The 16902-nt window shown below is 44.0% G+C and overlaps 1 protein-coding gene across 1 annotated transcript in view; it reads right to left on the reverse strand.

Moving 5' to 3' along the window:
- Window positions 1–426: 426 nt before the first annotated feature.
- Window positions 427–16902, reverse strand: part of LOC138674544 (uncharacterized) — a 64849-nt gene continuing 48373 nt past the window's right edge. Inside the window, exons 13-16 of the mRNA XM_069762366.1 lie at window positions 15435–15577; window positions 3406–3481; window positions 2722–2867; window positions 427–841 (exon numbers count right to left, since the gene is read on the reverse strand). Coding sequence (XP_069618467.1) covers window positions 712–841; window positions 2722–2867; window positions 3406–3481; window positions 15435–15577 — 495 coding nt within the window. The 3' untranslated portion in view covers window positions 427–711. The remainder of the gene's footprint in view (window positions 842–2721; window positions 2868–3405; window positions 3482–15434; window positions 15578–16902) is intronic.

Below are 16902 nucleotides of genomic sequence, written 5' to 3' on the forward strand. Positions count from 1 at the left end.
ACTTGCCAATGGGTTTTTTTTTCACATCACTATCTTTATTAAAAATAACAAATAGAAATCTTGCAATGTCAACACTGGCCACTGGGATTTTTTAGACTTTAACTTCCTGCTATTTCTGTAAACCACGCATGTACTTAGCCACAAGGAACCGGCTTTCACCCTATATTTTGTATTACAGCATCTAATGAGAGTGAACACAGGTCAGGTAGTCATGGAGGGGGTGCAATGGTCAGGTGTGACAACACATATTGTGATGGGTGGGGTCATAAGAGTGGGCCAGTGCAGTTTCAGTCACTGCCCAGTGCATAGTGAGTGGCAGCTGTAATTGTGCCGCCAGCATTGACTGACAGCCAGCTCAGCATTAAAGCCAGCTGTCGGTCAGTGTCGGGGCATAGTTTCAGTCACCGCTCATTATGCACTGAGCGGCGACGGAAGCTGCACTGGCCCACTCCAATGACTGATAACCCGAGGCTGCCGGGAGGAGTCAAATTAATTTCCTCCTGGCAGCGGGGCTCTCAGTGCAGGTGCCGGGCTGTTTCCGAACTCTATTAATCTGCAGATTATTCCTATATATGCAGGTTAATACCAGTTCTTACATGACAGGTTCCCTTTAAGTTAGCTGACCACTTTCACAATCTGACTTCTAAATACATTGGCACACCACACATTGGTACTGATAGACATTAATGCTTTACAGAACAGTAGCAATAATCACTTTCCCCTTCTTTCTATTTCTGACAGTGCAGGGAAAGCCACATTCCGCCTGACATGGACAAAGTTTTTTTGAATAGCTCCTCTTAGAGGTAACCCAGGTGAAGAATGCCGTAGCTGTGACATCACACTGGAAAACAAAGATATAATACACAATTAAAATCTAGGACTGCACAGCTTTGATAAAGAAAAGCCCGATATTATTATATTAAGGTGATTTCACACTGCGTCCAGGCACCCTTTCATTGGTCCTGTTGGGGCTTACATCAGATCCGCCAGCAAATTAGGATCCGGCGTATGCGCCAATGAGGCCTGTAAGATAGCACTTACTGAATGTATTGGTGGACACTCGCTTAGCATGGGATTCAGTCACACAGGCACAAGTTTCCACTTAAAAAGACTATCCGGTTTATTTTATGCAGCATAAACCGGGTCATGCACAGTTCATTATATACATTTTATACGGCTTCAACCCACAGTCACTAAACATGCCGGACTTCACACTTCGTCTATTTACCATGGGGGACTGTACACTGAACAGTTCATCAATGTCCATGGAACACAACAAGCACCAACAGTCTGTTCCACTGGCAGATACTTCTCTGCCGGTATGATAACCCCCCTCCCGGGTGATACCTTTCTGGAGCTTCTGCACCACACGCTGACTCCTGGTCAGTTCGCTCTCTCTCCCAGGGAAGCTGCCGAACTGGGATCACAGTCCCGGACAATGCCTTGCTCACCAGGCCACCTGACAGTCCAGATCCTTAGACGGGCTGTAGCTCCCCCAATGCAGTGCCGTTGCAGATTCTGCATACATGGCCTTTCCATGCGCTCTTCAGGATACCCATCCCCACCTGGGACCATCCAACACAGGCCACTGCGTGTGCTGTTCAGGATGTCCGTCCCCACTTGGGACCATCCAATGCACAGGCCTCTCAATGAGCTATTCAGGGATCTGAGCCTACTCCCAGGATCTCCCAACACACAAGTCTCTCAGATCAATGGCCTCTCAGTGTGCTATTCAGGGATCCAGTCCACACACCACAGGACCTCCCAACACACAAGTCTCTCAGATCCACGGCCTCTCAGTGCACTATTCAGGGATCCAGTCGATACACAGGACCTCCCAACACACAAGCCATCCAGGATCTTCACACTCTACATCACAGAGCCCATGTGACCAAACCCTGGTCACATTATGTACTTGTAATCACTCACATAGATGGGTGGTGTGTTTTTAGCCAGACCCGCCCAGCTCTTTAACTAACCCTGCAAGCCTCCCTTTACAACTATACAAACACTTGTGGGACTACAGGTCCCAGAACAACAACCTTACTGGCTTACAGCGCAGACTCCCTCTGCGACACATACCGGCAATTTACAATCCTGCCTGTCATTGTTTCACCATCAAAATCACAGTTACGCCTCCATGCGCATCCCGAGGAGCACCTATAGTGCCCCCTAACTATAACAGGTGTCACTGCATCGCAGGCTATAGACTGTAATGGTGCTGACAGAGTGAACGTGCTCTGTTGTGCATCATTTTGAGAGTGTACTCAGACGTAGTAGACCGAGTCTGGGTGTCCATCTCCAGTAGGTGTACACGCCCAAAATGATGCACGACAGAACTTACGTTCACTCTGTTGGCAGCATTATAGTCTATGGCCCTGTTGGCGCATACACCCGAATCCCATTTTTGGGGGGGATTCGGATGTAAGTCCCGACGGGATCAAAGAATAGTTCATAGGGTGCTCAAATTAAAATGAGTAGGCCCAGATTGACCAATTTTAGCATCCTACTTTGAAAAAAATGTATCCTATACTAGTATTTATATATGACATTTTTTAAAACCTTGATGAAGCATGGATTAATGGGAAACGGTCATTACCAAAATACACTTCTTCTCACATCCAGGTGCTTTAATACACTCAGATACTGTCATGTAGACTGAAACTGAGCGACTGCTGCAGATTCTTTACATTGCAGTTCTGGTCTTGGTTTTGCACTTACCAACATTCCTGACACAGGTATCTGTGTACATCCATCTCCAGCAATTTAGGGGTGACCACCAATGGTTGTAGCTCCTTGTGGGTGTGCACGTACTTCCATTTCTTGGTCACATGGTTCGGGGATATACCATGGCATAATATGCCACCCTAAAGAAAAGAACAAAAAAAAAACTGTCCTGATGTTCTAGTGAATTACTTGCTATAGGGAATCTGTCACCAGGTGTTTACCACCTAATCTGAGAGAAGCATAATATACAGACACCCTAATTCCAGTTTTGATAAAATCTCAGTTTTATCAGAAGGAGATAATCATTAGAAGACTAGTAAACCTGCTGCCATGTAGTCATCCATCTCTATGAACTCTGTATAACCCCACACCCACCACTGATTGGCAGATTTTTGCCTATGAACAGTGTACAGAGAAAGCTGCCAATCAGTGATGCGGATGGGGTTATACAGAGCTCAGCATTTGAGAAAACTGAAAGATCAGCAGCAGCAGCAAATAAAACAGCAATTTTATCAAAACTGCAGCTAGTAACCCAGTAAGTGACACATCGCTGGAATATCAGGGTCTCTGCTCTTATGGCATGCTGCTCTCAGATGGGTTAGTAAAAACCTGGTGACAGATTCCCTCCAATAGTAATCAATTATGAATTTTAGGAAGAAAAGTAACGACTGAAATCACCTGGCACAATGTGGGGGAAAAGGTGCGCTGAACAGGTCTTTTAGAGTTGACTTCTTTGCGAATCTCCAGTACAGATCTAAATAAAAGCAGGAAATAACAAAAGAAATGACAGCTGCACATAACACACAGGAAATTTATACTCTAGTAAATATCTTATGATCAAAAGGAGGATTGTACCAGAAAGTAGAAGTGAAACATTCTCTAATATTTTCTTATTATGGATGTTACTAAGCATAAAGATCTAAACCACTTCCGGTTCCGGCGTGCGTATGGACATTCGCTGGCGACAGCAGCTCTGCACCGTCGCTATTCAATTTGGGGCTTCCCGACTTCAAACGGAGAAGAAAGCAGGGTGAAACCTGCACACGATCTTCCCCCAGGTGTCCTCCGTGTTTGATGGGGTGATGCCTCACCAGAAGTTGCACCTCAACAAGAAAATCCCAGCTAGAGGAGAGAGATGGCTGAAGCAAAATAGTGCCGGACACGTCACAACCAAAAATAACAGTAGGTCCTCTTCACAGACCGCTCCACTGTCACAGGACTCAGAGGAAGGGGGAGACGATCATCTCATGAGTCTAAATGTCCCCTACAAAAACTCTAGCAGCCAAGGTAGCTAAAATGCTTGCACCCATCATAAAGAAATCCTTGGAACAAACGGTCTCTGCCATGCTGCAGCTGATGCAAAAGATTTCTGAACAGATTCAGAATCTAAGAATTATTGGCTTACCAGAGTCAATCACTCCTAACTAGAGATGAGGGTCAGGGCTTATTCGGCGAGCTATAGCGCTTTTCGAATAAGCTGCAGAGGGGACCCGGCTTCCTGGATCGCGCCGGCTGATCAACATGTGTCGCGGCTGTGTGACCGTCACAACACATGCATGGAGATCCCAACACACAGGCTGTCCATGCATGTGCTGTGACAGTGACACAGCGGCGACACATGCAGCTGCGGAGCTGAACACTGATCAGCCGGAGCGATCCAGGAAGCCGAGTTCCCTCTGCAGCTTATTCGGTAAGCGCTATAGCTCGCTAAATAAGCCCTGACCCGATCAGATTTGCTCATCTCTAGTTAGTAGTGATTGACTCTGGTAAGATTCTCTTGGTGTCTTTGTTCATATACATTTGTGTGTGGTCAGTGATCCCCCTTTAATAATTAGTAGTGCCCTCAAGTTCTTGCATTTGCTGATCTAAGATATTGTCCAAAATGTAACCTCAATAAGACCTACTAATTGCATAGTATGTGGGATCGCTCACAAATATGAAAAGCGTAAGACGATTCTATTTCATATATAAACAAAATATGAAATATAAGTACTCTCAAAACGCCATAATCTTGCCTTTTTCAGTTTATTACAGAAAATGATAAATACATTAAAGATGCTAATGTTATATGATTAAATTGAACTGGAAAAACAAGGAAAAAACGACAGAAAGTTTCTTAAAAAATGGAGAACTTTTATTGAACATAATTATATACAAACGGAAATCTTTCAGTTAAGAGAGGTGTTTAGATATACATCATGGTACTGTACTGAAGAACTTATGGGGACTCTGGGAATATTAAGAAGTTAATAAGAAGGCTTGGTTTATACTAGACAAGTATTATTCTTTCTTACTGTTCTTAGCTTTTTTTTCTTTAAATATTTGAATACTCATAAATATTGTTGCAGCAATAAAAAATATAAAAGGATGAGATAGAAAAATATTGCACAAAATCTTTATCAAATGGAGTTACTTTGTGTAATCTTGAAATGTGAATATGAACTGTTGATTGTCGTCAGATGTAATTGTTTTGTCATCTCATCAAATAAAGTTTGCTTAAAAAAAATTATCTGAACCAGCTTGTGATTTAAAATGTTGTACCAGAGAGTTGATCTCCCGAACATGTGGAAAGAGTTTAAATTTCTGTGATGCTTTATTCAGCCCCAAAACTTGTGGGACAGTTTTTGTGTCTGCCTACAAAAATAGGTACTGCTAAAGTGTAGGCTAGACAAAATCCAAAGTGATGTTGTCATTAAAAGTATTGGCGCTGTCAGGGTTCCCTTTGAAACTCCTTTTTCAGAAGCCCCTGACAAAGTCTTTTGAACCACTGTAGTGTTTTTTTTATTGCCCCATTCCATTGCCCCCTATCTGATGCTCACCTTCTTACTGTATCAAGTGTGTCACGCCTGACATTTTCACCGGCCCAAAACATTTTGTGTTTTTGGTATGGATCCCATTGTAGCCCTTGCCAAACAATTGCAGGGCCTGTCACTTGAAGTGTCAGACCTGCAATCTAGGGTCTCTCAGAAGCAGACTGTTGGTCTGGTGGTGTTATGATCTGGTGGCCTTGGAGCAGCATGAGACGAACTCCGGAGAAGGTGGAACCTGTACTGACCGCAAATCCTGAACTAAACAGTGCAACTAGAAGTAGCCGTGGGGGGTACCTAACACTCCCTAGACCCCTCGACACAGCCTAAGAAATAACTACCCCTAAAGACAGAAACAGGAAACCTATCTTGCCTCAGAGAAAATCCCCAAAGGAAAGACAGCCCCCCACAAATATTGACTGTGAGAGGAGAGGGAAATAACATATGCAGAAATGAAATCAGGATTTAGCATAGGAGGCCATACTAGCTAAAAAGAAAGAATAGGACAGAGTACTATGCGGTCAGTATCAAAACACTAGAAAATATCCACCACAGAAGATACAAAACACCACATCTGACTAAAGACATGGAGGGTATATCTGCATCTCCAGAGAAAAAGCTAGGCTGCAAAAAATCCTTCACAGACAAAGCTGGACAAGACAAAAACATGAAAAGTCACAGAACTATAAGGTCCACAGCAGGTGGACAGCAAAACAAAGCCAGGACTTATCTTTGAAGAAAAGCACAACAAACAGGAGAGACCAGAAGGGATGTGAATCCTCCAAAAACAATGGACAACTGGCACTGACTAAAGGATCAAGCAAGGCTATATAGCCCAGCCCAAATTGCAAAAAATAGATACACCTGATAAATGCTGCGAATCAACTACCGCAGCACTACCACTCATAACCACTGGAGGGAGCCCAAGAGCAGAATTCACAACAGTACCCCCCCCTTGAGGAGGGGTCACCGAACCCTCACCAGAGCCCCCAGGCCGATCAGGGCGAGCCAAATGAAAGGCACGAACCAAATCGTCAGCATGAACATCGGAGGCAACAACCCAAGAATTATCCTCCTGGCCATAACCCTTCCATTTGACCAGATACTGAAGCCTCCGCCTCGAAAAACGAGAATCCAAAATCTTCTCAACCATATACTCCAACTCCCCATCAATCAACACCGGGGCCGGAGGATCAACAGAGGGAACAACGGGCACTACATACTTCCGCAACAAAGATCTATGGAACACATTATGGATGGAAAAAGAGGCTGGAAGGGCCAAACGAAAAGACACTGGATTGATAATCTCAGAAATCCTATAAGGACCAATAAACCGAGGTTTGAACTTAGGGGAAGAAACCTTCATAGGAACATGACGGGAAGACAACCAGACCAAATCCCCAACCCGAAGCCGGGAACCAACACACCGACGACGGTTAGCAAAACGCTGAGCCTCCTCCTGAGACAACACCAAATTGTCCACCACATGAGCCCAAATCTGCTGCAGCCTGTCAATCACAGAATCCACACCAGGACAATCAGAAGGTTCAACCTGCCCTGAAGAAAAACGAGGATGAAAACCAAAATTACAAAAAAAGGCGAAACCAAGGTAGCAGAACTAGCCCGATTATTAAGGGCAAACTCGGCCAATGGCAAGAAAGCCACCCAATCATCCTGATCAGCAGACACAAAGCATCTCAAATAAGTTTCCAAAGTCTGATTAGTTCGCTCGGTCTGGCCATTTGTCTGAGGATGAAATGCGGAAGAAAAAGACAAATCAATGCCCAGCCTAGCACAAAAGGCCCGCGAAAACCTAGAAACAAACTGGGAACCTCTATCGGACACAATATTCTCCGGAATGCCATGCAAATGAACCACATGCTGAAAAAACAACGGAACCAAATCAGAAGAGGAAGGCAATTTAGGCAAAGGTACCAAATGAACCATCTTAGAAAACCGGTCACAAACCACCCAGATAACCGACATCCTCTGGGAAACCGGAAGATCTGAAATAAAATCCATAGAAATATGCGTCCAAGGTCTCTCAGGGACCGGTAAAGGCAAAAGCAACCCACTAGCGCGGGAACAGCAAGGCTTAGCCCGCGCACAAATCCGACAGGACTGCACAAAAGAACGCACATCCCGCGACAAAGAAGGCCACCAAAAGGACCTACCAACCAAATCTCTGGTACCAAAAATCCCAGGATGGCCAGCCAACACAGAACAATGAACCTCAGAAATCACTTTACTAGTCCATCTATCAGGAACAAACAGTTTCCCCACTGGACAGCGGTCAGGTTTATCAGCCTGAAGCTCCTGAACAACCCGTCGTAAATCAGGGGAGATGGCAGAGAGAATCACCCCTTCCTTCAGAATGCCGACCGGCTCAAGAACCCCAGGGGAATCAGGAAAAAAACTCCTAGAGAGGGCATCCGCCTTAACATTCTTAGTACCAGGAATGTACGAGACCACAAAATCAAAACGGGAGAAAAACAGGGACCATCGAGTCTGTCTAGGATTCAGCCGTTTGGCAGACTCGAGGTAAATCAGATTCTTATGATCGGTCAGGACCACAATATGGTGCTTGGCCCCCTCAAGCCAATGTCGCCACTCCTCAAATGCCCACTTCATAGCCAACAACTCCCGATTGTCGACATCATAATTGTGTTCCGCAGGCGAAAACTTCCGAGAAAAGAAGGCACACGGTTTCATCAAGGAACCATCAGAATTCCTCTGAGACAAAACGGCCCCTGCCCTAATTTCAGACGTGTCAACCTCAACCTGAAATGGAAGAGAAACATCCGGCTGACACAACACAGGGGCAGAAGTAAATCGGCGTTTAAGCTCCTGAAAGGCAGAAACAGCCGCAGAGGACCAATTCGTCACATCAGCGCCTTTTTTCGTCAAATCGGTCAGAGGTTTAACCACACTGGAGAAGTTGGCAATGAAACGACGATAAAAATTAGCAAAGCCCAAGAATTTCTGAAGGCTCTTCACAGATGTGGGCTGAATCCAATCATGAATGGCCTGAACCTTAACCGGATCCATTTCTATAGATGCCGGAGAAAAAATGAAGCCCAAAAAAGAAACCTTCTGCACTCCAAAGAGGCACTTTGACCCCTTCACAAATAAAGCATTATTACGGAGGATCTGAAATACCATCCTGACCTGTTTCACATGAGACTCCCAATCATCGGAAAAAATCAAAATATCATCCAAATATACAACCATGAACTTATCAAGATAACTCCGAAAGATATCATGCATGAAGGATTGGAACACAGATGGAGCATTAGAGAGTCCGAATGGCATCACAAGGTATTCAAAATGGCCTTCGGGCGTATTAAATGCAGTTTTCCATTCGTCACCCTACTTAATACGAATAAGATTATATGCCCCTCGAAGGTCAATCTTAGTAAACCAGCTAGCCCCCTTAATCCTAGCAAACAAATCAGTAAGCAAAGGCAACGGGTATTGTAATTTGACCGTGATCTTATTCAAGAGGCGATAATCAATACAGGGTCTCAAGGAGCCATCCTTCTTGGCAACAAAAAACAAACCTGCTCCCAATGGTGAAGAAGGTGGCCGAATATGCCCCTTCTCCAAAGACTCCTTAATATAGCTCCGCATGGCGGCATGTTCTGGCACAGACATGTTGAAAAGTCCTCCCTTAGGGAACTTACAACCTGGAATCAAGTCAATAGCACAATCACAGTCCCTATGTGGTGGAAGGGAACTGGATTTGGGCTCATCAAATACATCCTGGAAATCTGACAAAAACTCAGGAATTTCAGAAGAGGGGGAAGAGGAAATTGATATCAAAGGAACGTGACCATGAACCCCCTGACAACCCCAACTAGTCACAGACATAGATTTCCAATCTAACACCGGATTATGTAGCTGTAACCATGGAAAACCCAGCACAATATCATCATGCAAATTATGCAACACCAGAAAACGACAATCTTCCTGATGGGCTGGCGCCATGCGCATGGTCAGCTGTGTCCAAAACTGAGGTTTATTTTTAGCCAACGGTGTAGCATCAATGCCCCTTAAAGGAATAGGGTTCCGCAAAGGCTCCAAGGGGAAACCACAACGTCTGGCAAATTCTAAGTCCATTAAGTTCAGAGCGGCGCCTGAATCCACAAATGCCATTACAGAAAATGATGATAATGAGCAGATCAAGGTCACAGACAACAGAAATTTAGGTTGTACAGTACTGATGGTAACAGAACTAGCGATTCTCTTTGTATGCTTAGGGCAATCAGAAATAATATGAGCAGAATCGCCGCAGTAAAAACACAACCCATTCTGACGCCTGAATCTTTGACGTTCAGCTTTAGACAAAATCCTATCACACTGCATAGGCTCAGGGCTCCGCTCAGAGGACAACGCCACAGCGTGCACAACTCTGCGCTCGCGCAAGCGCCGATCAATCTGAATGGCCAGAGACATAGAATCACTCAGACCAGCAGGCGTGGGGAACCCCACCATAACATCTTTAACGGATTCAGAAAGACTAGTACAAAACAATGATGCACCTAAGTGCAAACAGGTGTGCGCTTGATAATAGCCTCTAAAATATCAATAACCCCAATAGGAAATAAGAATAGGACGTAATTTCTCTATATGTATACCAAAATGGTAGTAATAGACATCCGTAGTAAGTAGATGGAATTACAGCATCGACGTTCCTACCTTCAAACGAGGAACTGTAGAGAATAAGAAGTCCGTGCTGAGTAAAATCCTTCTCGTGCTGCCGCTGTATTTGCAGGAGGTTCCAGGTGCAGAGCGCCGTAATAGAGTCCACATAGGTGGTTACCCCGGCCGGTAGCAGCCACCTAAAACGAGCCTTCGGGTTGGAGCGGGGTCCCGGAACAACAGACGCCGCGCAGTGCAGGAGCGGTGAGTCTGGGTGAACCGAAGGACTTGTGTGACGGGCGCAGTCACGTGACCGTTACCAGAGCCCGAGCTCACTCCTGCACTGCGCGGCGTCTGTTGTTCCGGGACCCCGCTCCAACCCGAAGGCTCGTTTTAGGTGGCTGCTACCGGCCGGGGTAGCCACCTATGTGGACTCTATTACGGCGCTCTGCACCTGGAACCTCCTGCAAATACAGCGGCAGCACGAGAAGGATTTTACTCAGCACGGACTTCTTATTCTCTACAGTTCCTCGTTTGAAGGTAGGAACATCGATGCTGTAATTCCATCTACTTACTACGGATGTCTATTACTACCATTTTGGTATACATATAGAGAAATTACGTCCTATTCTTATTTCCTATTGGGGTTATTGATATTTTAGAGGCTATTATCAAGCGCACACCTGTTTGCACTTAGGTGCATCATTGTTTTGTACTATTTATTTTCCCACCGACCTAGTGTGGAGGTTGGTTTGGTATTGCAGCAAGGATTGATAGCCTTTCCCTTCCCCCCCTCTTTTTTTCTTACATTTTGCGCCACCATTTACATTTACTTTTATTGGATTCAGAAAGACCCTTTATGAAAATTGCCACCAAGGCATCCTCATTCCATTTAGTCAGTACAGACCATTTTCTAAATTTCTGGCAATACGATTCTGCCGCTTCTTGACCTTGACACAGGTCCAGCAAGATTTTCTCAGCTTGATCCACAGAATTAGGCTCATCATACAATAACCCCAATGCTTGAAAGAATCAACATTAAGCAAAGCAGGATTGCCCGTTTCCAGGGAAAATGCCCAATCCTGTGGGTCACCACGCAGCAGGGATATGATGATTTTAACCTGCTGAATGGGATCACCAGAAGACCGGGGTCTCAATGCAAAAAAACAGTTTACAATTATTTTTGAAACTCAAAAATTTGGATCTGTCACCAAAGAATAAATCAGGAGTGGGAATCCTAGGTTCTAAGGCAGGAGTCTGAACAATATAATCTGAAATACCCTGTACCCTAGCAGCAAGCTAATCCACACGAGAAACTAACTCCTGAACACTCATGTTATTACTAGGTTCCGTAGCCACCCAGAGATTAAGAGGGAGGAAAAGACAAAACAGGCTAAGGAAAAAAAAAATGGCTTCAAACCTTTCCTCCCTTCTTCTGAGATGCAATTAACTCATTGTGGGCCAGTTGTACTGTTATGATCTGGTGGCCTTGGAGCAGCATGAGACGAACTCTGGAGAAGGTGGAACCTATACTGACCGCAAATCCTGAACTAAACAGTGCAACTAGAAGTAGCCGTGGGGGGTACCTAACACTCCCTAGACCCCTCGACACAACCTAAGAAATAACTACCCCTAAAGACAGAAACAGGAAACTTATCTTGCCTCAGAGAAAATTTCCCAAGGAAAGACAGCCCCCCACAAATATTGACTGTGAGAGGAGAGGGAAATAACATACGCAGAAATGAAATCAGGATTTAGCATAGGAGGCCATACTAGCTAAAAAGAAAGAATAGGACAGAGTACTATGCGTTCAGTATCAAAACACTAGAAAATATCCACCACAGAAGATACAAAACACCACATCTGACTAAAGACATGGAGGGTATATCTACATCTCCAGAGAAAAAGCTAGGCTGCAAAAAATCCTTCACAGACAAAGCTGGACAAGACAAAAACATGAAAAGTCACAGAACTATAAGGTCCACAGCAGGTGGACAGCAAAACAAAGCCAGGACTTATCTTTGAAGAAAAGCACAGCAAACAGGAGAGACCAAAAGGGATGTGAATCCTCTAAAAACAATGGACAACTGGCACTGACTAAAGGATCAAGCAAGGCTATATAGCCCAGCCCAAATTGCAAAAAATAGATACACCTGATAAATGCTGCGAACCAACTACCGCAGCACTACCACTCATAACCACCGGAGGGAGCCGAAGAGCCGAATTCACAACAGGTGGGCAGTCAGGCAGAACCGTAACCTAAGGTGGCCCTCACGGATAGGTTTTCTGGGGACGGGATACATTTATGGTGTTCATTGGAGTCTGCAAGCTGTATTTTAGGCTTCGTCCTCATTCATCTGGGAATGAGGAGCTACGGGTTGGAATTGTTATTTCTCTCCTTCAAGGAAATCCTCAAGGCTCCGACTTTTCACTTTTGGTAGACTCACTGTCTCTCTGGTCGGATGATGGTTTTTTTGAGGCTCCCGGCCTAGTGTACGATGACCCAGACTGTGTCTCCCTTGCTGAGTCTACGCTACCTAAGCTCCAGCAGGGAGACCGGCTGGCAGATTAATTCTGCTCAGAGTTCCGTAGATGGGCCACTGAACCCAGTGGAATGATCCTGATCTTAGGAGCCAATTTTATCAGGGCCTGTCTGAAAGACTAAGAGATGCTGTAGCGCTTTACGAGACTCTATGGCTTTGGCCATACGCATACCTAGATGGCTCAGGGGTAGACCTGTTGTGACTCCGCCCCCATGGCACTTCCTAAATTCAAGGTTCTCCCTGTGTGCTTTGTAGAACCAATGCAGTTAGGAGGGGCCTCCCCTCGGTATGAGTCTCTTACAGTTTTACAGTTTTCTACAAAACAGGGTTGTGTTTTTTCTGTGGTCAAAAGGGGCATTTCTTTGGGGTCTGTCCTTCTTTAACTAAAGCACAAAAATCCATCGGAAAAATTCTTACCCCAGGTTCGGTGTAGGATAGAATGTGTATCTCAGTTTTTCTCACCCGCAGAAGTGGTTATTGATATGAAAACTGATAAAATATCCATACTCTTGGATGGTGGTGCGGGAGCCAATATGGTGGATGCTTGGTTCACATGGAACCTTGGTCTTTCCTGTAGTACTCTGGCAAAGCCTGTCCCCATATTTGCAATTGCGCCTCTTGGACAGGGAAATTTTGTGCAGGTAGTGCATGGTGTGATCCTGTGCATAGGGGCTCTTCACAGGGAGCTCCTTTCTTGTTATATTTTGGAAAGTCACTCTACTCCCATTGTGCTGGGTCTTCCCTGGTTGACTTAACATAATCCAGTCATAGACTGGCAGACCACAGAGATTATTAAGTGGAGTGATTTTTGCAAAAATAATTGCTAAAATCACTCCATCTTACCTGTCCAATTTTGAGGAAGTGTTCTCTGAAAAGGGGTGTCAAGAACTGTCTACTTATCATGAGTATGACTGTATGTCACACCATATCTGGGAGATCTGGAAGTGGAAGATCGCTGCGCATTGAGAATCACAGATCTTCCATTTAACCTGTGTATTTGGATCCCATATTTAATGAATTTGGTTTTGTTTGGTGCTGAAGAGATTAACAACCCTTTCTATACAGGTCATAAACATGCAGCACCATTTCAGCTTCCTGACGAGGACCGGCAAAATGTGCGTTGAGGCGGCAGGTGGGGATCCACAACTCTCACTTCAGGTAAGTTACATTGTTTATCATGTGCTTGTTACACATGAGCACTTATAGTCTAAATATATTGTACGCACTGTTGCACTTCACCTCAGGTTTAATCATACAGCATGCACTATTGCACTTTACCTTAGGTCTAATTGCTAATTCCTACAGACTTATACATGAGATTTTCCTGCTTCATTTGGTTTGAGCAATTGTGCTGCATTTTCACAGTTTAATAGGATCCCTTAAGGGACCATCTGACAATTAAATGCAGTTCTGATATTTATTTATGTATATAATTTCTATAGTGCACTATATGTACCTTCTATATTAGCATATATATTGTATTCCATTTTTTGGAACAGATATAATAATATCTCTATCATCCCCTAATATTCCTGCTATTAGTGTCACTCTGATCTAATTTCTATTTTATCAATTTGATTAATACATTTTGTAAGATTTTTTTAAACAAATACTCTCTTACCTTTATCTAGTATTTAACTAGTAGAATGGGTTATATGTGGTTGTACCATTTCAGCTGCGTCTGATCTGGTCATTAACTCTTCCTATAAAACCTGCATAGGCCCCCTCTGTCTTGCCGGTGAAAGCTCTGCTTCCTTGCTCTTAAGATGCTGTGCTGAATAGGAGTTTGTTGTTGCTATTGGAGATTCTTCACCCTGTGCTGTGTGCTAAAGCTAAATGGTTGAAGTTTGGAGTTGGAGTTGTGGTGTTCTGTAGGTTGCTGTTGTACATGTGTGTTTATTTCTTGTTCCCTTTTCCCATTTAGTTTATTCCCCCCAGTCCCTATACTCCTCCCTATTGGTTCGTGCATTTGAATCCCTGCTTTGTCGTTATGTCTGGTTTACCTTTAATTTCTGTCCCATGCCTCATGGGGCGGGGGAGTGGACAGATTAGGGTTTTTACAGGAACACAGTAAACTCGGAGACTCAGGCATCTCTACCTTTAAGAGTACTCCTGGGACAGGTATAGTTAGGGTCCCAGCTCCAAGGACAATTTGAGGCCCCTTTTCTTTACTGAAGACCGTCACAGCGTGACACCAGCATTTTCATCCTCACAAGATGGCGCAGGGGACAGGAGAGGCACCGAAAAAACTGTGAAGATGCCAGAGGGTGAGAGTTAAAGAGCCACTCCAGCGCTGAAAACAAACGCTGGCATGGTGCTTTAAACATGGATTTAAAATAATGTGAAAAGTCTAATGTTAAATCAGAAAATGAAAGGGGGGTTGCTGTCCAACCTCGGCCAAAAAAACAAAGGAGTGCCAAATAATATTATTCAAGGATCTGAACAATCCTCAGTGACTGGGTAATGTTTTTGCACTGCAGTAAATTTTCACAGCTCCCAGATGTTACACTATATTTAATGGGATTTTCTGAAATGTTCTGCAAACTGTGAGGCAAAAAAAAAAACACTTGCTTTTAGAGCCAGGTTTCAGATTTTGAAAATTACTGCATGTAGATTGTAGATTTTTTTTGTTATACTTTTAGATGAACAGACAAATGAAAAAATAATAATCCCCTGATTAACATGAAGTTCCTGATATACTTAGTGAGTGCATTACCTTCCTGATGAAGAAATCAGTGGTTTGATTAGAAATATCCCAGTGTCCTCATGCACTCCTTGTAAAGTCTGGTTGAGAACTGCAGAGAGTTGCATCCGCTGATCTTGGCTTTTCAATAGTTTGTCCCTCCATTCTAAGAAAGCCTTAAGTACACATACATGAAACAAATACTAGTTATAACATTTTACCACTTAAAGAGTAACAATCATTTTAATTTTTATTTCATAAATCAAAAGTCCAATGAAAATAAGCAACTTTGTAATAAATCTTATCATAGAAATCTGCTTCTTTCTCTATCTGATCTGATTGATCATTCACAAAATTCTCAGTTCACTGCTAAAATCTGTATTGAGTAAGGACAGATTTTTACATTACTGAGATAGGAAATGACAGTTGCTACTGATGATATTCCATGTTGTGAAGAAGGAGTAGGAGAAGCGAGGAGCTCTGTCCTTCCATCCACCTCCCTTTTTTTCATAGGAGACCATAGTTTCTACTAGTATTACTAAGAATCTGAGTAATATAAAAATCTGTCTTCACAGAAGACAGATTTTACCCGTGAAATGAGTATTTTGAAAATGATTAATCAGTACAGGAGGAGAAGGGAACAGATTTCTCTGATAAAATATATTATAAAGTAGTATATTTTCATGTGTTCATTTTGATTTATGAAATAAAAATTAAAATGATGGTTACTATTTAAAGGGAATCCATCAGCAGGTAGTTGCTACTTAATCTGAAAGCAGTATAATATAGGGCAAGAGAGCCTGATTGTCATGCTGCTGCAGTAAAGTATAGCACAACCTCCACCAGGGGGAGCTTGAGAGGTGAAGTGAGATAAATACAGAGCAGCAGCACAGACGCCACCAAGTGGCGAGAGAGTAGTCAGACAAGCCGAGTCAAAAAACCGTCAGAATGAGAAGTACCAATAGTAGCAGCAGTATAAGTGGTCAGGAACAAGCCAGGGGGTTCAGCAACGGTCAGAAGTTGATAAGGCTACTTTCGCACTTGCATCGTACGACGCACGTCGCAATGCGTTGTTTTGGAGAAAAAACGCATCCTGCAAAGTTGTCTGCAGGATGCGTTTTTTCCCCATAGACTAACATTAGCGGCGCATTGCGACGCATTGCCACATGTCGCAACCGTCGTGCGACGGTTGCGTCGTGTTGTGGTGGACCGTCGGAACAAAAAAACGTTGCCTGCAACATTTTTTTGTGCGTCGTGTCCGCCATTTCCGACCGCGCATGCGCGGCCGGGACTCCACCCCCTCCTCCCCGCAACTCACAATGTTGCAGCGGATGCATTGTAAAACTGCATCCGCTGCCCCCGTTGTGCTGCGTTGTCACAGGATGCATCGGTGCGACGGGCCGACGCCGACCCTAGTGTGAAAGTAGCCTAAGACAAAGACAGAAGGTAGAAGCGAGTCCGAATACGAGCCAAGTCAAAAACCAGAGAATCAAACAAACAA

This window comes from Ranitomeya imitator, chromosome 4, assembly GCF_032444005.1.
Source record: "Ranitomeya imitator isolate aRanImi1 chromosome 4, aRanImi1.pri, whole genome shotgun sequence".
In the NCBI taxonomy this organism is placed as follows: Eukaryota; Metazoa; Chordata; class Amphibia; order Anura; family Dendrobatidae; genus Ranitomeya; species Ranitomeya imitator.